The 23,208-nt window shown below is 43.8% G+C and overlaps 1 protein-coding gene across 1 annotated transcript; it reads right to left on the reverse strand.

The window, feature by feature from the left end:
- Window positions 1–4,562: 4,562 nt before the first annotated feature.
- On the reverse strand, window positions 4,563–7,136 carry LOC130366975 (protein spinster homolog 1-like). The gene is made up of 2 exons (XM_056569360.1): window positions 7,008–7,136; window positions 4,563–6,113 (listed from the first exon to the last, which is right to left on the reverse strand). Exon 2 carries the CDS (start codon window positions 6,086–6,088, stop codon window positions 4,574–4,576), a length of 1,515 nt encoding a protein of 504 aa, XP_056425335.1. The 5' UTR covers window positions 6,089–6,113; window positions 7,008–7,136; the 3' UTR covers window positions 4,563–4,573.
- Between the last annotated feature and the right edge of the window lie 16,072 nt (window positions 7,137–23,208).

Consider the following 23,208-nt stretch of genomic DNA (forward strand, 5'->3'; position numbering starts at 1 on the left):
CCTCTGTCTCTACATTTTACACAGGTACATAATAAGGACCCCGTCAGTCTGACATACGTAGGTATTCAGATTGTAAGGGAAGATTGGCGAGGTGGTAGCTATTTGTCAAGAATGTCAAAGATAGAAACACAGAAAATCTACGAGTTTGAAAGCCTGGAACCGAAGGGGTTAAATGCAAGTCTAGAAATATTTGGGTTTTTATAATAGGATGGGTCCGGCACTGAGGATTCGCCCTGTTGTAATGTATCGGGCGTCCCCCCAGGACGATTCCCATCCTAACCCTAGGTCTTCCCTTCTCTAATTTCATTTTTATTTTTATTATTATTATTTTAATTTTTGCATCACTTTTACTTTTATTTTTATTTATTTTTAATTCTATTATTTTTATAAATATTTTTTTTTATTCATTTTTAATTTTTCTATTTTTATTTCTATTCTTTATTTCATTTTTATTTTTACTTTATTTATTTTCTTATTTATTTATTTTTATTTAATTTTTTAATTGTCTTTTTATCATATAGATATTTTCCATCTCCACTATTATTATTATATAATTATTATTATTATTTATTTATTATACACATATTTTTTACACTTTTACTATTTTTCCATTAATTGGATAGATAGACACTTATCACTCTTAAGCTATTACATACTAGGTAGCAAATATGTATAAACCACTAATTCTAATTTACTGTCAGTGTTCACATTGTGTATACTGGCCCTAACCTAATAGACTTCTGTTTTTCCCACTATAAATACCGGATCACATCGATCCAGACCACATTTTCTGATGACTATTGAAAGCCCACAGGTGTTTTAATCACAAACACATAAATAGCCAGTATTGTAACCTCATAGGTATTCAGTTTCTTGTATGCACCACTGAGGAAGGGGTCAGGATACCACCTACGGGTACCCCAAAACGCTTTTGGGATTGCTACAAGTTCACATTTAACCTGCGGTTCACCTGGGTTTTTATATATTATTTGAAAATTTTTCCTGTCTCAGCATAAAAAAAAAGGACTATACATATGCTTTATCCATATCAAAAAGATCATCTATATGCAAAATTGCCTTGAATAATTTCTAAACAAGGACTACAACTGCCAGCAGACCTTTGTGGTCCATTTTGTCCGGAGCGTGAGTTATAGGATCATGACTGGACCCTCCATAATTTCCAAATCTCCCGCTAAGTGAATCTGAAAACTCCGAGGCATATTGGGACTTAAAACAGCCAAGGTCAGCTGATCTGCAATCAGCTGACCGATCACATCACACGCCGCCAGCATCACACGCCGTTTGTGCCAAGCACCACTCATCTCTACATCAAAGCGAGCATTCACGGCAACTACAGGCGGGCAGCGATTCCAGGCTGTAAGAAGGGGCTAGACCCCGATACCGGGTGTCGCCACCTCCAGCCAGAATGCCACCATCCCGGAGAGTTATCAAACCATTAAAGGGCGGTGAGTGGCACAGTGTGCCAAAATCTCTTTCCTAACAGGACTTCCACTGAAAATATGATACAAATATAAATACGTTACATTTATAACATAGGTTCTGCTTGGCAAGAACTATATTGCATGAACCACCTTGTATCACTTGATCAACTACATTGTAACATCTGACTAGAGACTTGAAAGTACATACAACTTGATTGACAGATACAACGGGAGTGTTTGAAGGAATTTGTATTTTTACAGGGTCCACAAATTTCTCCTTCTGCTATAAATTGGACGTAATATATTATTCATCATTTACAGGATATACTTCTGATCAGTTTTCTTTCCTTATTTTGTCGGTTTTAGGATTTGCATTGCAGGACATTATACTTGCCATATGATTTTAGTTACAGGATCATCTTATGTCACTGGATTATTTTTTGCTGCAGGATTATTATAGGACTATATGAATGTTACATTGTAATTAATATGATTATAGCGGTGAACCGCTATACTATATAGTTTTAATTGTTAATTTTAATCATTCTCTGAAGCGAGCCTACACACCGCAAGGGCCCTGCGGAGGCAGACTTCTAGAGATACTTTTATTATATGTATTTTTGGCTATTGTGTAATAAATAACACACATTTAATTAGTAACTGGCATTTCAAGAATTAATTTACCAGATATCCATTACACACTCACTATTGTGAGTGAGACACTGAGGACTGATCTTTTTACATTGTTGATATATTTCAACCCTTTGAATACTGTAGTAGTTAGTTGCTTTAAAGAAAAAAAAGCTTGCCAGTGGCGTTCCCCTTTTAAGCAGTGGTCCCCAACCAGGGTGCCTCCAGCTGTTGCAAAACACACGGACTGATATATTTCAGCCCTTTGAATACTGTAGTAGTTAGTTGCTTTAAAGAAAAAAAGCTTGCCAGCGGAGTTCCCCTTTTAAGCAGTGGTCCCCAACCAGGGTGCCTCCAGCTGTTGCAAAACACACGGACTGATATATTTCAGCCCTTTGAATACTGTAGTAGTTAGTTGCTTTAAAGAAAAAAAGCTTGCCAGTGGAGTTCCCCTTTTAAGCAGTGGTCCCCAACCAGGGTGCCTCCAGCTGTTGCAAAACACACGGACTGATATATTTCAGCCCATTGAATACTGTAGTAGTTAGTTGCTTTAAAGAAAAAAAGCTTGCAAGCTGAGTTCCCCTTTTAAGCAGTGGTCCCCAACCAGGGTGCCTCCAGCTGTTGCAAAACACACGGACTGATATATTTCAGCCCTTTGAATACTGTAGTAGTTAGTTACTTTAAAGAAAGAAAGCTTGCCAGCGGAGTTCCCCTTTTAAGCAGTGGTCCCCAACCAGGGTGCCTCCAGCTGTTGCAAAACACACGGAATGATATATTACAGCCCTTTGAATACTGTAGTAGTTAGTTGCTTTAAAGAAAAAAAGCTTGCCAGTGGAGTTCCCCTTTTAAGCAGTGGTCCCCAACCAGGGTGCCTCCAGCTGTTGCAAAACACACGGACTGATATATTTCAGCCCTTTGAATATGTAGTAGTTAGTTGCTTTAAAGAAAAAAAGCTTGCCAGCTGAGTTCCCCTTTTAAGCAGTGGTCCCCAACCAGGGTGCCTCCAGCTGTTGCAAGACACGCAGACTGATATATTTCAGCCCTTTGAATACTGTAGTAGTTAGTTGCTTTAAAGAAAAAAAGCTTGCCAGCGGAGTTCCCCTTTTAAGAAGTGGTCCCCAACCAGGGTGCTTCCAGCTGTTGCAAAACACACGGACTGATATATTTCAGCCCTTTGAATACTGTAGTAGTTAGTTGCTTTAAAGAAAAAAAGCTTGCCAGAGGAGTTCCCCTTTTAAGCAAAGGTCCCCAACCAGGGTGCCTCCAGCTGTTGCAAAACACACGGACTGATATCTTTCAGCCCTTTGAATACTGTAGTAGTTAGTTGCTTGAAGGAACTTAAGTTTTATACTGGAGTACCCCTTTTAACCAGCGGTTCCCTCCCAACCAGGGTACCTCCAGCTGTTGCAAGACAAACGGACTGATATTTGAGCCCTAAAAAGGGCTTTTTTGGGTGCTGTCCTTAAAGCAGATGTTACACTAGTGCTTTAGAAGTAAACTGGACCCTGAATACACCACCTAGCAGCAACCTAGCTATCGCTTTCCCTATACAGCAGGAGCAGCTTCTCTGACCCTCCACTTCCTAAGCCTGCAGCATGCCGAATGAGGGTAAAATGGCGTCCGTGCAAGAGGTAGGAGGGTCTGGAAGGGAGGGACTGCTGCTGATTGGCTGTAATGTGTCTGCTGACTCTGACTCACAGGGTCAAAGTTTACTGCAATGTTAAAGTATAGGGGGCGGATCAAACTTCACATATGTTCGCCCGGTGAGGCAAACGCGAACATGCTAAATTCGCTGGGAACTGTTCGCCGGTGAACAATCCGCTACATCTCTAATGTCGTGCAGCCCTAATACAAACACATACACACATGTACACAAACACATACACACATATACATACACACGCACATATACACACAAACACATACACACTCATATATATCCCTCTTGTTATTAAAGGGGTATTCCAGGCCAAAACTTTTTTTTATATATATATCAACTGGCTCCGGAAAGTTAAACAGATTTGTAAATTACTTCTATTAAAAAATCTTAATCCTTCCAATAGTTATTAGCTTCTGAAGTTGAGTTGTTGTTGTTTTCTGTCTAACTGCTCTCTGATGACTCACGTCCCTGCAGTTCCTATGGGGATATTCTCCCACCCCGGGACGTGACATCATCATTGAGCAGTTAGACAGAAAACTTCAGAAGCTAATAACTATTGGAAGGATTAAGATTTTATAATAGAAGTAATTTACAAATCTGTTTAACTTTCCGGAGCCAGTTGATATAAATAAAAAAAAAGGTTTCGCCTGGAATACCCCTTTAATAGTCTTTTTTATGTCTTGGGAGGAGATTAACATTTTTCTATTTGGGGTTTGGACACAATTGGGTAGGTAGAGAATATTTTTTAAGGGGTAAAGTGGAACATAGAACAAATGCAGCAATTTTTTTCTTAATTTTTTTTAATGAAGTAAACGAGATAAAGGTAAGCAATGACTTTTCCTCAGTCTGAAGCGCGGTCCTCATCGGTAGGAAGCAGTGAGGAGGAGGAGGATGACGGAGGTTCTGATTCCATCTCTGCTTCTTTTTCGTCCCTCTCTATAAATAGGGCCGTGGCCATGAAGAAGGCCCCTCCGATGACTGCCATTATGGTGCAGGTCATGAGGGCATACTCCAGACTGCGGTATTTCAGAAGAGGGGATTTGGCATATCCTTGTTCATAGGTGTCAGATATCAGGCCGATGAGGTACGGGCTGCCGGCGTCACCTAGGAGGTGATAGATTGTCATCTGCACGGCCAGGGCTGAAGATCTCCTCCACGGAGTTACTACTTTTAGTATAATGTCAGATATGAGGGTGAAATTTACTGACAGAAGCGTCTCTCCGATGAAGATGAAGATGTTGGTGGCAACGAGGTTGATGTTGCCGAAAGTCAATGCCAAAAGAAGAAAAGGGGCAGAGAGCATCATCGCGCAGCCACACACAAGCGGGTCCGCCCGTGGGTTGGATTTGCGATATCTTTTACTTATCTCCGTCCCTGCTACAACTCCCAGAATGCCGGAGATGACCGTAACCACACCAAATATTAGGATGTCGTGATAGTCACACGGTTCAGCACGGCAAGGGTCCTTCTCTTGTAGGAGTGTTCGTGCGTGGGTCAGGTATGATGGACCCCATACACCTATGGCTCCCACTATGAAGGATACAGCCGTCGATCCCATGGTGGTTAACATGAAGCTTCGATTTTTAAATAGTTTTTTCAGATCTGTCATCCATTTGGCAAACTTCGGGGATTTGTTGTTCTTCTTCCCATTTGTAGTTGCTCTTGGAAGCTCCTTTGTGACCAAAATCATCAAAGCCACAGCTATGAGGCCCAGGCCAGGGGTGACCCGAAACGCCCAGTGCCAATCGCCCCTTGCTGCATCAGTCACTTTGGGCCCGATGATGTATCCTAGTCCGCAGCCTACAGGTATGACGGAGTAAAACACGTTCAGCATGCGGGTCCGCTGGTCACTTGTAAAAAGGTCTGCAATGATGGAGGGGGCGATGGTGCAGAAAGTCGCCTCTCCGGCTCCAACCAGTCCACTCGTCAGCAGGAAGAGCATGAAATACCCGTCGGGGATGAATGACAGGGTAAGTGTCATGCTCAGCCAAATGATGACTCCTGCGCAAACAGTATATTTCTTATTATAGTGGTCGCCCAGATATCCGGCAATTGGTGCGACCAGCACATAGCTTCCGATGAACAATGTATTCAATAAGCCGGACAGACTAGCATTGGTGTCATATGCTTTCTGTATATAAGGCAGCACCCCCGCCACGCTGGAGCGATTTGCATAGATGAGCAAATTAACAAAGGCGAGGATCACTACGGTGATGATGGAACGTGCGGTGGACATGACGCTTAGAGATGGCAGGTTCTGCCTCTCAGGGATATCGCCCTTTTCTACATCCATATCACTATGGTCCTCCATTACTTCTTCCTCCTCCTTCAGCAATGGGTCTTGTGGAGAGGCCATGGTCACAGGTCAGAGCCTGAAAACACTATAGAGAGAGAGAGAGAGATAAGTGAACACATTAGACAACATGTCATCATTCCTGTCATTATACAATAGATCCTTCATACAGAGCAGAAATGTCCAGCACAGAACCACAAGATAACACTAAGACCATTGCAGCCTCAGAAGAAGACGCTTCTCTATAAGTGTTTTATATGGAGACGTCTTCCCAGTGGTTCCAATGTCTGATAACCTGAACCTGTCCGGTCCTAGTAATATCTGATAACCCTGAACCTGTCCGGTCCTAGTAATATCTGATAACCCTGAACCTGTCCGGTCCTAGTAATATCTGATAACCCTGAACCTGTCCGGTCCTAGTAATATCTGATAACCCTGAACCTGTCCGGTCCTAGTAATATCTGATAACCATGAACCTGTCCGATCCTAGTAATATCTGATAACCTCGAACCTGTCCGGCCCTAGTAATATCTGAAAACCCTGAACCTGTCCGGTCCTAGTAATATCTGATAACCCTGAACCTGTCCGGCCCTTTCGGAGTACCCGGAGTATGTCTATTGTTAGTACATACAGAATACTATTATATTTCTGCCCTAATATTTCTGTCATTCTTTTACTACACCACCAAATCTTTCTCATAGACTTATATGTTTTAGAACTTCATGAATTAGGATTCATTTTCTTGGGGGCTTTTTTGGGCAGAATTGCATTTTAGCACTTTTGCTAGAAAAAGCTCTGGTCATGATACTATCTGTGCGTTTTATTATGTTTAATACCTAAGCCAAGTATTGTCACAATGCTATGAGAAATATAACTTTTGTTATTTCTTTTGGAAATTAATTTCTTGGTTTTAAAAAAAAAAAAAAAAAAATGACAAACAAAATGCCCTGTGTATATATGAATAGAAGAGGCTGAGACTTACCTTGTGGTTCTCTCTTCAGACAATGAACGGTCAAAATTTTGAATTCTCTATCACAAATAGAAACTCTCTAACAAACACTTTGCACCACAGGTTGTGAATGCAAAACACACTGAAGAGACTGCAGCCGGCGCGCACCTCCTTGTACAGCTTACGATGACATCATCACAAGCATGTGTGACATCACAGGGTTCTAAACCATCTTCAGGTATGTGTGTGTATATATATATATATATATGTATATATATATATATATATATATATATATATATATATATATATATATATATATATATATAGTGAATGTGAGTGCTGATTGTAATACCTTTTTTATTGGACTAACAGAATTTTGTAGAGACAAGCTTTCGGGATTCCTCCCTGATAATTTAGCAAGTCCTTTGATCATTAGACCTTGACTATTGGACTTGATAAAGCGAGGAATCCTGAAAGCTTGTCTCTACAAAATTCTGTTACTCCAATAAAACAGGTATTACAAGAGACTGCAACACTTTTTGATTTGTGTGTGTGTGTATGTGTATATATATATATATATATATATATATATATATATTAATATACACCTAGAAATACATCAAGTACATAAAAAAATCATTTAGAAAAATATTACTCCAGGCCTGCCGTGTATATCGCCGTACTTCACAGTGTCTTCTCAGTTTATGTATTTTAATCTTTTGACCTTTTAACCCCACTAGGACCAAGGGCATCCTGGGACTTAAGGGCCCTCGGCGTTTCTGTTCACCACCAGAAACAGGGCGATGAACGGAAAGGGATGCCTGCTAAAATTGTTGACCATTTACACATCCGATTTTAATGAAAAGTTGTCAAACACCTGTAGGGTGTTAAGGCTCACTGTACCCCTTGTCACGTTCCTTGAGGGGTGTAGCTTCCAAACTAGTATGTCATGTGTTTGTTCTTTTTTTTTCTTTTCTTTTTTGCTGTTCTGGCACCATAGGGGATTCCTAAATGTGACATGCCCCGCAAAAACCATTTCAACAAAATTCTCTCTCCAAAAGCTCAATGGTGCTCCTTCTCTTCTGAGCATTGTAGTGTGCCCGCAGAACACTTTACCTCCACATATTGGCTATTTCCATACTCAGAAGAAATGGGGTTACAAATTTTGGGGTGCATTTTAGTGAAAAAAAATATTCCTTTACACATCTGACTTAAACAAAAAGTCTTCAAACACCTGTGGGGTGTTAAGGATCACTGTACCCTTTGTTACGTTTCTTGAGGGGTTTAGTTTCCAAAATAGCATGCCTTGTGGGTAATAATTTTTTTTGCTGTTCTGGCACCATGGGGTCTGCCTAAATGCGACATGCCCCCCAAAAATCATTTCAGGAATCCCTCTCCAAAATCCCATTGTTGCTCCTTCCCTTCTGAGCCTTGTAGTGCACATGCAGAGCCCTTTACCTCCACATATGAGGTATTTCCTTACTCGAGAGAAATTGGGTTATAAATTATGGGGGGCTTTTTCTCCTTTTACCCCTTGTAAAAATAAATAAATGAGTATACAAGAACATGCGAGTTTAAAAAATTAAGATTTTGAATTTTCTCCTTCACTTTGCTGCTATTCCTCTGAAACACCCAAAGGGTTAACAAACTGTCTGGATGTCATTTTGAATACTTTGTGGGGTGCAGTTTTTATAATGGGGTCATTTATGGGGTATTTCTAACATGAAAGCCCCTCAAATCCACTTCAACTGAACTGGTCCCTGAAAAATTCCGATTTTGAAATTGTTGTGAAAAATTGGAAAATTGCTGCTGAACTTTGAAGCCCTCTGATGTCTTCCAAAAGTAAAAACATGTCAACTTTATGATACAAATATAAAGTAGACATATTGTATTTGTGAATCAATATATAATTTATTTAAAGCAAAGAAGTGCTATGGCACAGCAGGTGTAGGATCTGCAAGGAACTAGCCTCAGTGTCGGTGTCCTGTGTAAGGCAGGGTGCTGAGTCTGGATGTATGGTTAAAGCATGCATATAATCCAATAATGAAAGAAGGAACGGAGTCGCACTCACCACAATAAAGAATCTTCAGGCTTTATTCATATTCGGCTGGATATACAAACAGAGACATCCGACATCGGGAGAAGGCGGGGAGGGTGCAGGGGAACAACGAGCAAGACGACAGACTGTTTCACATCAAGTGATGCTTCTTCCGTTCTCTAAGGCTCAGGTGACCCTGTATGCTTAAATCACCTGAGTCACGTGATACAGGTAAGACACATACATATATTATAAAACCTTTCCAAATCACCCATAAAGTGCTATAAGGTTAAAAAGGATCTAATCCTAGCATAAATGCAAATCATATGAACGGTGAAAGATCATTCCTTTCGTTGAGCCCCATCGGACCAATAGCGTTCAGTCTACTGATCCAGTGGACTTCCCGCTGCACGAGCCGTAGCTCTTTGTTCAAACCGCTCATATTGTCATACATGCGTTCTACGCCTGCAAAGTGAAGTGCTTTCGGGTCATTGTTATGAACAGAACGCATGTGTGCAATTAATCGGGATGCTCCTACTCCTGTCTTCAAAGAATACAGGTGCTCTCTGATGCGTTTAAACAAATGTCTTTTTGTCTTCCCCACGTAGTATAAACCGCAACTGCATATTATGCAGTATACTACGTTAGTACTGCGGCAAGTTATAAATTGTTGTACATTTATATTGTGTCCTCCTACATTAAAGTTGTTCCTGGCTAGATTTAAATTACAGTGGGCATAGTTTCTGCATGGGTAATTTCCTTTAGGAGCAGTGTTATGTAACCAATTCTTTTTTTTCCAATCATTGCTTTTTTGTCTCTTTTTAATTAAATCACCTATTGTGTTGTTTCTTTTATATGTAATAATAGGTTTACGTTTGGCTACTTCTTGTAAATCTAAGTCATGTTCTAGTAGAAACCAATTTTTATGTATGGCATTGCGGATTGCATTATTCATATTGGTGTTCTGAAGGGAAAAAATGATTTTTTTATTTTCTGATCTATTAAGGGGTAATTTTTTTTCTCCCTTTTATAATATCCTCTCAACTTTTATTATAAACCCTTTCCATAGCAGTATTAAGAACTCTTTCCGGGTATCCTCTTAATCTGAAATCATTAACCATATTCTCTGCCTGACTTTTAAATTTATAGGGGTCATTGTTAATTCTCTTTAGGCAGATTAGCTGACTGTATGGTATACTGTTACGTACATGGGGGGGGGGGGTGAGCTACCATAATGTAATACAGAATTCCTTGCAATTTTTTTCTTGTGACGGGTAGTGATGATTTTACCCTGTTCTATAAGGATTTTAACATCTAGGAATTCTACACTGTTTCCTCCCCATTGGTATGTGAGGAGCATATTTACATTATTTACCTTGTTTAGGTGCTCCACAAATTCAGTGAATGTCTCTCTGGGACCGTCCCATACAATTAAAATATTTTCTACATATCTTAAATACCTTTTCACATGGCGGAGGTATGAATAAAGCCTGAAGATTCTTTATTGTGGTGAGTGCGACTCCGTTACTTCTTTCATTATTGGATTATATGCATGCTTTAACCATACATCCAGAGTCGGCACCCTGCCTTACACAGGACACCGACACTGAGGCTAGTTCCTTGCAGATCCTACACCTGCTGTGCCGTAGCACTTCTTTGCTTTAATTACATTTGTACTATGGACACTGCTACTGCAGCTATGAGCACGCAGGAATTGACGACTCTGCTTATGTCAATAGACACAGGAGCACATACTAGCCAAAATGAACACTATATAAATGGGAGAGAGGATGCAGGGGAATTTTTCCTAGCGTGTAATGCTAAGGATGAACTACAACTCCTAAGCCAAAAAGCATTAGAGACCAGAATACACACTCTAGTCGAAAAGGAGTTGAGGAGTTTCTGGACGATAAAATCGCTAATGGCATACGCAGAGTGTGGAAGGGTGCCAAGAGGCTTGCGGCCGTACAAACCGCCCTCCCAATTCCTGGAGGAGTGGGACACAGCGCATTTAATACATGCTAAGAACTTACAAATGATAGTACTTAACAAGAACCGTAAGGAATATGAAAATATCACAGATGCCCTTACCAAAGCCAAAATAGAATTGAAAGAACGGATATCAGAGGCACAATATGGAGACTTTTTAAAATCTTTGGATAAAAAAATGTTACAAGTACAAAAGGAAGTTAAAGACGTCAAGCGGGACAAGTTTGTCAGAGATAAAAATGACTTTGATAATAACATGATTTTCTCCTGGGCAAAAAAAACTACTAAATCTACATATAAGGGAAACAAACACAACCAACAGAGGTGTCTCCTGCAGCGCCCCGGTCTCTCACTCTGACCGGGAGCGCTGCTAAAGTGCTGCCGACGGGGATGCGATCCGCATGGCGGCACTAGTCTACTTGCGGATCGCATCCCGCTCTGATTACCTGCCCCGTCCCCTGTCTCAGCCCCACCGCACGCGTTCCCGATCTCTAGGGCGCCGGGTCTCTCAGATTTAAAGGGCCAGTGCACCATTAATTGGTGCCTGGCCCAATCTGTTCCTAATCAGTCCTAATTACTGTGAATACTTTATAAACTCACTTCCCCTTCCTGTCCCTGCCGGATCTTGTTGCCTAGTGCCTTGTGAAAGCGTTTATTACAGATGTAGATGACCATACACAAAACAGCATATCCCCCCGTGATCTATCTTTTTTTCAGGGTGGAAACCCCTCTAAATTGAATCCCCCCATTCAACCAGGTAGCGCCCTGGACATGTTCCAGAGTGCGGTATTGAGGGATAGTAAAGCACTGATAGACCCCCTGTCACGATGCCGGCTGGCAGGAGGTGGATCCTCTGTGCCAGAGAGGGATTGGCGTGGACCGTGCTAGTGGACCGGTTCTAAGTCACTACTGGTATTCACCAGAGCCCGCCGCAAAGCGGGATGGTCTTGCTGCGGCGGTAGTAACCAGGTCGTATCCACTAGCAACGGCTCAACCTCTCTGACTGCTGAAGATAGGCGCGGTACAAGGGAGTAGACAAAAGCAAGGTCGGACGTAGCAGAAGGTCGGGGCAGGCAGCAAGGATCGTAGTCAGGGGCAACGGCAGGAGGTCTGGAACACAGGCTAGGAACACACAAGGGAACGCTTTCACTAGGCACGATGGCAACAAGATCCGGCGAGGGAGTGCAGGGGAAGTGAGGTATACATAGGGAGTGCACAGGTGAACACATTAGAACCACTGCACCAATCAGTGGCGCAGTGGCCCTTTAAATCGCAGAGACCCGGCGCGCGCGCGCCCTAGGGAGCGGGGCCGCGCGCGCCGGGACAGGACCGACGGAGAGCGAGTCAGGTACGGGAGCCGGGGTGCGCATCGCGAGCGGGCGCCACCCGCATCGCGAATCGCATCCCGGCTGGAGGCGGTATCGCAGCGCACCCGGTCAGTGGATCTGACCGGGGCGCTGCAGTAGCGAGGGTGTAGCGAGCACTCCGGGGAGGAGCGGGCACCCGGAGCGCTCGGCGTAACAGTACCCCCCCCTTGGGTCTCCCCCTCTTCTTAGAGCCTGAGAACCTGAGGACCAGACTTTTGTCTAGGATATTGTCCTCAGGTTCCCAGGATCTCTCTTCGGGACCACAGCCCTCCCAATCGACCAAAAAAAAGGTTTTCCCTCTGACCTTTTTGGAGGCCAGTATCTCCTTTACGGAGAAGATGTCCGAAGAGCCGGAAACAGGAGTGGGAGAAACAAGTTTGGGAGAGAAACGGTTGATGATGAGTGGTTTAAGAAGAGAGACATGAAAGGCATTAGGAATACGAAGAGAAGGAGGAAGAAGAAGTTTGTAAGAGACAGGATTAATCTGGGACAAAATTTTGAAAGGACCAAGATCCCAATTTGTAACTGGGGACACGGAAGCGGACATATTTAGCGGAGAGCCATACCTTGTCTCCAGGAGAAAAAATGGGGGGAGCTCTTCTTTTCTTATCGGCAAATTTTTTCATGCGAGATGAAGCCTGTAAGAGAGAATTTTGGGTCTCTTTCCATATGGTGGAAAGATCACGAGTTATTTCATCCACAGCGGGCAAACCAGAGGGCAAGGGAGTAGGGAGGGGGGGAAGAGGGTGACGGCCGTACACCACGAAAAATGGGGATTTGGAAGAGGATTCAGAGACTCTGAAGTTGTACGAGAATTCGGCCCATGGTAGAAGATCTGCCCAGTCATCCTGGCGGGAGGAAACAAAATGCCGTAAATAGTCACCCAGGACCTGGTTAATTCTTTCTACTTGCCCATTGGATTGAGGATGATAAGCAGAAGAGAAGTTTAATTTAATCTTGAGTTGTTTACAGAGAGCCCTCCAGAATTTTGACACGAATTGGACGCCTCTATCCGAGACGATCTGCGTGGGCAAACCGTGAAGACGAAAAATGTGTACAAAAAATTGTTTTGCCAACTGAGGCGCTGAAGGAAGACCAGGAAGAGGAATAAAATGTGCCATCTTGGAAAATCGATCAACGACCACCCAAACAACGGTGTTACCACGGGATGGGGGTAAGTCTGTAATAAAGTCCATACCAATCAGAGACCAAGGCTGTTCGGGGACAGGCAGAGGATGAAGTAGGCCGGCAGGTTTCTGGCGAGGAGTCTTATCCCGGGCACAGACAGTACAGGCCCGCACAAAATCAACAACATCCGTCTCCAGAGTCGGCCACCAATAGAAACGAGAGATGAGTTGCAAGGATTTTTTGATGCCCGCATGGCCTGCGAGGTGGGAGGAGTGACCCCATTTGAGGATTCCGAGGCGTTGGCGTGGAGAAACGAAGGTCTTCCCTGGAGGAGTTTGCCTGATGGAGGCTGGAGAAGTGGAGATCAGGCAGTCAGGAGGAATGATGTGTTGCGGAGAGAGCTCTACTTCCGAGGCATCCGAGGAACGAGAGAGAGCATCGGCCCTAATGTTCTTGTCGGCAGGGCGAAAGTGAATTTCAAAATTAAAACGGGCAAAGAACAGAGACCACCTGGCCTGGCGAGGATTCAGCCGTTGGGCAGACTGGAGATAGGAGAGATTCTTGTGATCGGTGTAAATGATAACTGGAAATTTTGATCCCTCCAGCAGATGCCTCCATTCCTCAAGTGCTAATTTAATGGCCAGTAGCTCTCGATCCCCGATGGAGTAGTTCCTCTCCGCCGGAGAGAAGGTCCTAGAAAAGAAACCACAAGTAACAGCATGCCCGGAAGAGTTTTTTTGTAGAAGGACCGCTCCAGCTCCCACTGAGGAGGCATCAACCTCCAATAGGAAGGGTTTAGATGGGTCAGGTCTGGAGAGGACGGGGGCAGAAGAAAAGGCAGACTTGAGCCGTTTAAAAGCGTCTTCCGCTTGAGGAGACCAGGACTTAGGATTGGCATTCTTCTTGGTTAAAGCCACGATAGGAGCCACAATGGTGGAAAAATGCGGAATAAATTGTCTGTAATAATTGGCGAACCCCAAAAAACGTTGGATAGCACGGAGTCCGGAGGGGCGTGGCCAATCTAAGACGGCAGAGAGTTTATCTGGGTCCATTTGTAGTCCCTGGCCAGAGACCAAGTATCCTAGGAAAGGAAGAGATTGACATTCAAACAGACATTTCTCCATCTTGGCATAAAGTTGATTGTCTCGCAGTCTCTGAAGAACCATGCGGACATGCTGGCGGTGTTCTTCTAAGTTGGCAGAAAAAATCAGAATATCGTCCAGATACACAACAACACAGGAATATAAGAGAACACGAAAAATTTCATTAACAAAGTCTTGGAAGACGGCAGGGGCGTTGCACAGGCCAAAGGGCATGACCAAATACTCAAAGTGTCCATCTCTAGTGTTAAATGCAGTTTTCCATTCGTCCCCCTCCCTGATGCGGATGAGATTATAAGCACCTCTTAAGTCCAGTTTGGTAAAGATGTGGGCACCTTGGAGGCGATCAAAGAGTTCAGAGATAAGAGGTAGGGGGTAGCGGTTCTTTACCGTGATTTTATTAAGTCCGCGGTAGTCAATACAAGGACGTAGGGAGCCATCTTTCTTGGACACAAAGAAAAATCCAGCTCCGGCAGGAGAGGAGGATTTGCGGATAAACCCCTTTTTTAAATTTTCCTGGATGTATTCAGACATAGCAAGAGTCTCAGGGGCGGACAGAGGATAAATTCTGCCCCGGGGTGGAGTAGTGCCCGGGAGGAGGTCAATAGGACAGTCATAAGGCCTGTGAGGAGGTAAAGTCTCAGCTTGTTTTTTGCAAAATACGTCAGCATAGTCCATATAGGCCTTAGGGAGACCGGTTACAGGAGGAACCACAGGGTCACGGCAGGGAGTACTGGGAACCGGTTTAAGGCAGTCATTGAAACAAGAGGTACCCCAGCTCTTGATTTCCCCTGTGGACCAATCAAGGGTTGGGGAATGGCGTTGAAGCCACGGTAGTCCAAGGAGAATTTTGGAAGTGCAATTGGGGAGGACCAAAAACTCAATTTTTTCATGATGAGGTCCGATGCACATTAGGAGGGGCTCCGTGCGATAACGTATGGAACAGTCCAATCTTTCATTATTAACACAATTGATGTAGAGGGGTCTGGCGAGACTGGTCACCGGGATGTTGAACCTGTTGGTGAGAGAGGCCAAAATAAAATTTCCTGCAGATCCGGAATCCAAGAAGGCCATAGTAGAGAAGGAGAAGGTGGAGGCAGATATCCGCACAGGCACAGTAAGACGTGGAGAAGCAGAGTTGACATCAAGGACTGTCTCCCCTTTGTGCGGAGTCTGCGTACGTCTTTCCAGGCGAGGAGGACGGATAGGACAATCCTTCAGGAAGTGTTCGGTACCGGCACAGTACAGGCAAAGATTCTCCATGCGGCGTCGTGTCCTCTCTTGAGGTGTCAAGCGAGACCGGTCAACTTGCATAGCCTCCACGGCGGAAGGCACAGGAACGGATTGCAGAGGACCAGAGGAGAGAGGAGCCGGGGAGAAAAAACGCCTAGTGCGAACAAAGTCCATATCCTGGCGGAGCTCCTGACGCCTTTCGGAAAAACGCATGTCAATGCGAGTGGCTAGATGAATGAGATCATGCAGGTTAGCAGGAATTTCTTGTGCGGCCAGAACATCTTTAATGTTGCTGGATAGGCCTTTTTTAAAGGTCGCGCAGAGGGCCTCATTATTCCAGGATAGTTCAGAAGCAAGAGTACGGAATTGTATGGCGTACTCGCCAACGGAAGAATTACCCTGGACCAGGTTCAGCAGGGCAGTCTCAGCAGAAGAGGCTCGGGCAGGTTCCTCAAAGACACTTCGGATTTCCGAGAAGAAGGAGTGTACAGAGGCAGTGACGGGGTCATTGCGGTCCCAGAGCGGTGTGGCCCATGACAGAGCTTTCCCAGAGAGCAGGCTGACTACGAAAGCCACCTTAGACCTTTCAGTAGGAAACTGGTCCGACATCATCTCCAAGTGCAGGGAACATTGTGAAAGAAAGCCACGGCAAAACTTAGAGTCCCCATCAAATTTATCCGGCAAGGATAGTCGTAGGCCGGAAGCGGCCACTCGCTGCGGAGGAGGTGCAGGAGCTGGCGGAGGAGATGATTGCTGAAGCTGTGGTAGTAGCTGCTGTAGCATCACGGTCAGTTGAGACAGCTGATGGCCTTGTTGCGCTATCTGTTGTGACTGCTGGGCGACCACCGTGGTGAGGTCGGCGACAACTGGCAAAGGAACTTCAGCGGGATCCATGGCCGGATCTACTGTCACGATGCCGGCTGGCAGGAGGTGGATCCTCTGTGCCAGAGAGGGATTGGCGTGGACCGTGCTAGTGGACCGGTTCTAAGTCACTACTGGTATTCACCAGAGCCCGCCGCAAAGCGGGATGGTCTTGCTGCGGCGGTAGTAACCAGGTCGTATCCACTAGCAACGGCTCAACCTCTCTGACTGCTGAAGATAGGCGCGGTACAAGGGAGTAGACAAAAGCAAGGTCGGACATAGCAGAAGGTCGGGGCAGGCAGCAAGGATCGTAGTCAGGGGCAACGGCAGGAGGTCTGGAACACAGGCTAGGAACACACAAGGGAACGCTTTCACTAGGCACGATGGCAACAAGATCCGGCGAGGGAGTGCAGGGGAAGTGAGGTATACATAGGGAGTGCACAGGTGAACACACTAATTAGAACCACTGCACCAATCAGTGGCGCAGTGGCCCTTTAAATCGCAGAGACCCGGCGCGCGCGCGCCCTAGGGAGCGGGGCCGTGCGCGCTGGGACAGGACCGACGGAGAGCGAGTCAGGTACGGGAGCCGGGGTGCGCATCGCGAGCGGGCGCCACCCGCATCGCGAATCGCATCCCGGCTGGAGGCGGTATCGCAGCGCACCCGGTCAGTGGATCTGACCGGGGCGCTGCAGTAGCGAGGGTGTAGCGAGCGCTCCGGGGAGGAGCGGGGACCCGGAGCGCTCGGCGTAACACCCCCCAGTTGATAATAACATTACTAAAAATGAAAAAGAAGCCCTTTTGTGGCTGGCAGATCAACCCGATCTGGTAGTCACAAAATCTGACAAAGGGGGAGCAAAAGTTATTTGGGGCAAGGAGGATCATGATAGGGAAGCTAACAAACAACTTAGCAATAGTACAGTGTACGAATTGTTGAAATATAATCCGACTAGACGTATTACTGACAAAATGAGATCTACGCTGTATAGATATGTAAATAAGGGAATCATCACAGATAAATTAGCTGAGAAATTGATACCTGTTGTCCCTAAACCTGCAAGATGGTACATTGTCCCAAAGATAAACAAGACCCTCCAACAACCCCCAGGGAGGCCAATAGTGGTGGGGATAGGCGCTGTTACGGAGGCTTTGTCTGCCTACGTGGAGTGGCTTATCTCCCCACTGTTGCCCAGCATTCCATTTTACCTGAAAAATACGGGAGATTTGATCACTACTTTAGAGACATTTGAATGGTAGGACAAATATGCATTAGTGTCAATTGACGTTGAGAGCCTTTACACTCGCATCCCCAACGGTGCGGGTGTACAGGCTGTCCGAGAACTACTTACATACACTGACAAGTCTACAGATTTTGTTGCTGAAGCCCTTAAATTTATTTTAGAGAATAATACCTTTTCACATGGCGGGAAATGGTACAAACAACTATTTGGGACAGCGATGGGGAGCCCAGTATCTTGCTCCTATGCAAATATGTTGTTAGCTGCATTTGAAAATAAATACATTCTGTCCCACCTGAATCCATACCTCCGCCATGTGAAAAGGTATTTAAGATATGTAGACAATATTTTAATTGTATGGGACGGTCCCAGAGAGACATTCACTGAATTTGTGGAGCACCTAAACAAGGTAAATAATGTAAATATGCTCCTCACATACCAATGGGGAGGAAACAGTTTATAATTCCTAGATGTTAAAATCCTTATAGAACAGGGTAAAATCATCACTACCGGTCACAAGAAAGAAATTGCAAGGAATTTTATATTATATTATGGAAGCTCACACCCCCCACATGTACGTAACAGTATACCATACAGTCAGCTAATCCACCTAAAGAGAATTAACAATGACCCCCATACATTTAAAAGTCAGGCAGAGAATATGCTTAATGATTTCAGATTAAGAGGATACCCGGAAAGAGTTCTTAATACTGCTATGGAAAGGGTTTATAATAAAAGTAGAGAGGAAATTATAAAAGGGAGAACAAAATTACCCCTTAATAGATCAGAAAATAAAAATTATTTTTTTCCCTTCAGAACACCAATATGAATAATGCAATCCGCAATGCCATACATAAAAATTGATTTCTACTAGAACATGACTTAGATTTACAAGAAGTAGCCAAACGTAAACCTATTGTTACATATAAAAGAAACAACACAATAGGTGATTTAATTAAAAAAAGACAAAAAAAGCAATGATTGGAAAAAAAAGAATTGGTTACATAACACTGCTCCTAAAGGAAATTACCCATGCAGAAACTGTGCCCACTGTAATTTAAATCTAGCCAGGAACAACTTTAATGTAGGAGGACACAATATAAATGTACAACAATTCATAACTTGCCGCAGTACCCACGTAGTATACTGAATAATATGCAGTTGCGGTTTATACTACGTGGGGAAGACAAAAAAGGCATTTGTTTAAACGCATCAGAGAGCACCTGTACTCTTTGAAGACAGGAGTAGGAGCATCCCGATTAATTGCACACATGCGTTCTGTTCATAACAATGACCCGAAAGCACTTCACTTTGCAGGCATAGAACGCATGTATGACAATATGAGCGGTTTGAACAAAGAGCTACGGCTCGCGCAGCGGGAAGTCTACTGGATCAGTAGACTGAACGCTATTGGTCCGATGGGGCTCAACGAAAGGAATGATCTTTCACCGTTCATATGATTTGCATTTATGCTAGGATTAGATCCTTTTTAACCTTATAGCACTTTATGGGTGATTTGGAAAGGTTTTATAATATATGTATGTGTCTTACCTGTATCACGTGACTCAGGTGATTTAAGCATACAGGGTCACCTGAGCCTTAGAGACCGGAAGAAGCATCACTTGATGTGAAACAGTCTGTCGTCTTGCTCGTTGTTCCCCTGCACCCTCCCCGCCTTCTCCCGATGTCGGATGTCTCTGTTTGTATATCCAGCCGAATATGAATAAAGCCTGAAGATTCTTTATTGTGGTGAGTGCGACTCCGTTCCTTCTTTCATTATGGGATATAATTTATTTTGAATATCCAAGCAGATAATTTCAAAGTTTTAAAAAAAGCAACATTTTAAACTTTTCATCAAGTTTTGGAATTTTTCACCAAGAAATGATGCAAGTATTGCCGAAATTTTACCACTGACAAAGTAGAATATGTCACGAAAAAACATTCTCGGAATCAGAATGAAAAGTAAAAGCATCTCAGAGTTATTAATGCTTAAAGTGACAGTGGTCAGATTTGCAAAAAGGGGCTTGAGTCCATAAGGTGAAAATGGGCTTGGTCCTTAAGGGGTTAAGGGGTTACTTTTGCACCACACTTAGCCCTTTGGATTGTTTATTTATTGCATTTTCCACCATTATAGTGAGTTTCACAGTATTCCTGTAGGTCTGGTATCTTTTTGCTTGCGCTTTGTTGCACCTTTGACATTTTTAATATTTATTGCAGTTTGACCCATGTGCTCTGTATACTTACCTTTGCGGCCATCTGCCCATTTTACATTTAATTTACACAATATTTTCTTAAATTCGCCACTAGTTTTTAGTTTATTTAATTTCATTTAATTGATATACACTCTATTCACATGACACAATCCTATTTCATTATTTGTGAGTGTTTATTTATTTTTTATCATTTTAACATGCCTTATTATTTATGAATTTTTATTCTTAATAAATAATCTTCACATTATACCATATTTATATAATGAATGATCTCCTTATTCCTTTTTGTCCATCACATACATTATGGTTGTCATCTTGTCTGCGGTGTCTTCCTCAGCATGTATGCTCAGCACTGTGCACTTCCTCACCAGTCCCCTTTGTCACTCATTAGGTCTCTACAGCACTATCTTTTTCTCTTGCCTTCTCTACGTTGTTCCGTGTCATGTCGTCTTGCGCACACGTCACTTTTCATCCGGCTCCATGACAGTCGGAGGCTCTGGCTCAGAACTGACAGCAGGGAATACAGTGGGGATCAAAAGTTTGGGCACCCCAGGTAAAAATTTGTATTAATGTGCATTAAGAAGCCAAGGAAAGATGGAAAAATCTCCAAAAGGCATCAAATTACAGATTAGACATTCTTATAATATGTCAACAAAAGTTAGATTTTATTTCCATCATTTACATTTTCAAAATAACAGAAAACAAAAAAAATAGCTTCTGCTAAAGTTTGAGCACCCTCTTTGGCAAGTATCATAGCTTGTAAATGCTTTTTGTAGCCAGCCAAGAGTCTTTCAATTCTAGTGTTGCTCGCAAATATTCGCAATGCAAATTTTTTTCGCGAATATCACATATTCGCGAATTCGCGAATATTCGCGAATATAGCACTATATATTTGTAATTACGACTATTCGTTTTTTTTTTCACAGTACACATCACAGTGATCATCTCTCTCTGCTTCCAGCTTGTGTGGTGTAAAGAAGGCTCTAATACTACTGTGTGAGACTGGCGTGCGAATTTACGCATATGCAAAAATTCACATATGCTAATTTTCGCATATGCGAATTTTCACATGTGCGAAAATAAAACGCGAATATTACGAATATGCGAATTTAGCGAATATATGACGAATATTCGTCCATATATTCGCAAAATATTGCGAATTCGAATATGGCCTATGCCGCTAAACATTACTGGTGATGCCCGTGATCATGCATGTGGCACCCCGTTTGTAATCAGTCCCCGGAGCGTGTTCGCTCCGGGTCTGATTGCGATGGACCGCAGGCCCGGCGGCGTGTGAAGTCACGCCTCTGCCCCATGTGACGTCACGCTCCGCCCCTCAATGCAAGCCTACGGTAGGGGGCGTGATAGCTGACTGATTACAAACAGGGGTGCCGCGTGCATGATCACGGGCATCCCCAGCGGCGGGACTCCCGCGATCAGGCATCTTATCCCCTATCCTTTGGCTAGGGGATAAGATGTGTGAGCACCGGAGTACCCCTTTAAACAAATTTGTAAATTACTTCTATTAAAAGATCTTAATCCTTTCAGTACTTATGAGCTTCTGAAGTTAAGGTTGTTCTTTTCTGTCTAAGTGCTCTCTGATGACACCTGTCTTGGGAACCGTCCAGTTTAGAAGCAAATCCCCATAGCAAACCTCTTCTAAACTGGGCGGTTCCCGAGATACGTGTCATCAGAGAGCACTTAGACAGAAAAGAACAACCTTAATTTCAGAAGCTCATAAGTAGTGTTGAGCGGCATAGGCCATATTCGAATTCGCGATATTTCGCGAATATATGGACGAATATTCATAATATGTTCGCTAAATTCGCTTATTCGTAATATTCGCGATTTATTCACTTCCTCGCCGGGAGTGGGCCACAGCACTTTCGTTGGTACCTGGTGGGCAGGCCAAACCTCTGCATCGGGAGTAGGCCTAGGTACAGTGGTTGGTACAAACCTCCTTAATAGGAGTAGGCCTGGGTATGTTGCTGAAGGTAGAAGGAAGTGGCTGCTGCTGTAATACAGTGGTCCCTCAACATACGATGGTAATTCGTTCCAAACGACCCATTGTTTGTCGAATCCATCGTATGTTGAGGGATTCGTGCAATGTAAAGTATAGACTGTTATACTCACCTGTCCCCGCCGCTCCGGACCAGGTCCTCACCGCTCCCGATGCTGTCCCATACATACAGTACATATACAAACATCATACATACACCATACATACGGTACATACACACATCATACATACACCATACATACACACATCATACATACACCATACATACAGTACATACACACATCATACATACAGTACATACACACATCATACATACACCATACATACAGTACATACACACATCATACATACACACACATCATACATACACACATCATACATACACCATACAGTACATACACACATCATACATACACCATACATACAGTACATACACACACATCATACATACACCATACAGTACATACGCTCATCATACATACACCATACATACAGTACATACACACACATCATACATACACCAAACAGTACATACACTCATCATACATACACCATACATACAGTACATGCACACATCATACATACAGTACATACACACATCATACATACACCATACATACAGTAGATATACACACATCATACATACACCATACATACACACACATCATACATACACCATACATACAGAACATACACACACATCATACATACACGCTCTGCCTCTGGACCCCAAATATAACATCCCCCTCCGGACCCGAAATTAACAACCTCCACCCCCGCCTTCCAGATCTGAAATTAACACCGCCCCCCCCCCCCCTCCGGACCCAAAATTAAGACCCAGCAACCCGACCACCTGGCCACCCCTGCCGCTCCTCCGTACCCCCAAATTAAGCCCCCCGCTGCTCCTCCATTAACCCCTCCTCACTCACCTGCGGCCGCCATGAAGTTCAGCGAGGAGACCTGCTGGTGATCCGGTCTCTCCTCTGCGCTCACTCTTAGGCTGTTGCTGCAGGCATTAGGAGTGTGTCCGCAGTGCCTGCGCTGCAT

Source organism: Hyla sarda, chromosome 4 (genome assembly GCF_029499605.1).
Source record: "Hyla sarda isolate aHylSar1 chromosome 4, aHylSar1.hap1, whole genome shotgun sequence".
Lineage (NCBI taxonomy): Eukaryota > Metazoa > Chordata > Amphibia > Anura > Hylidae > Hyla > Hyla sarda.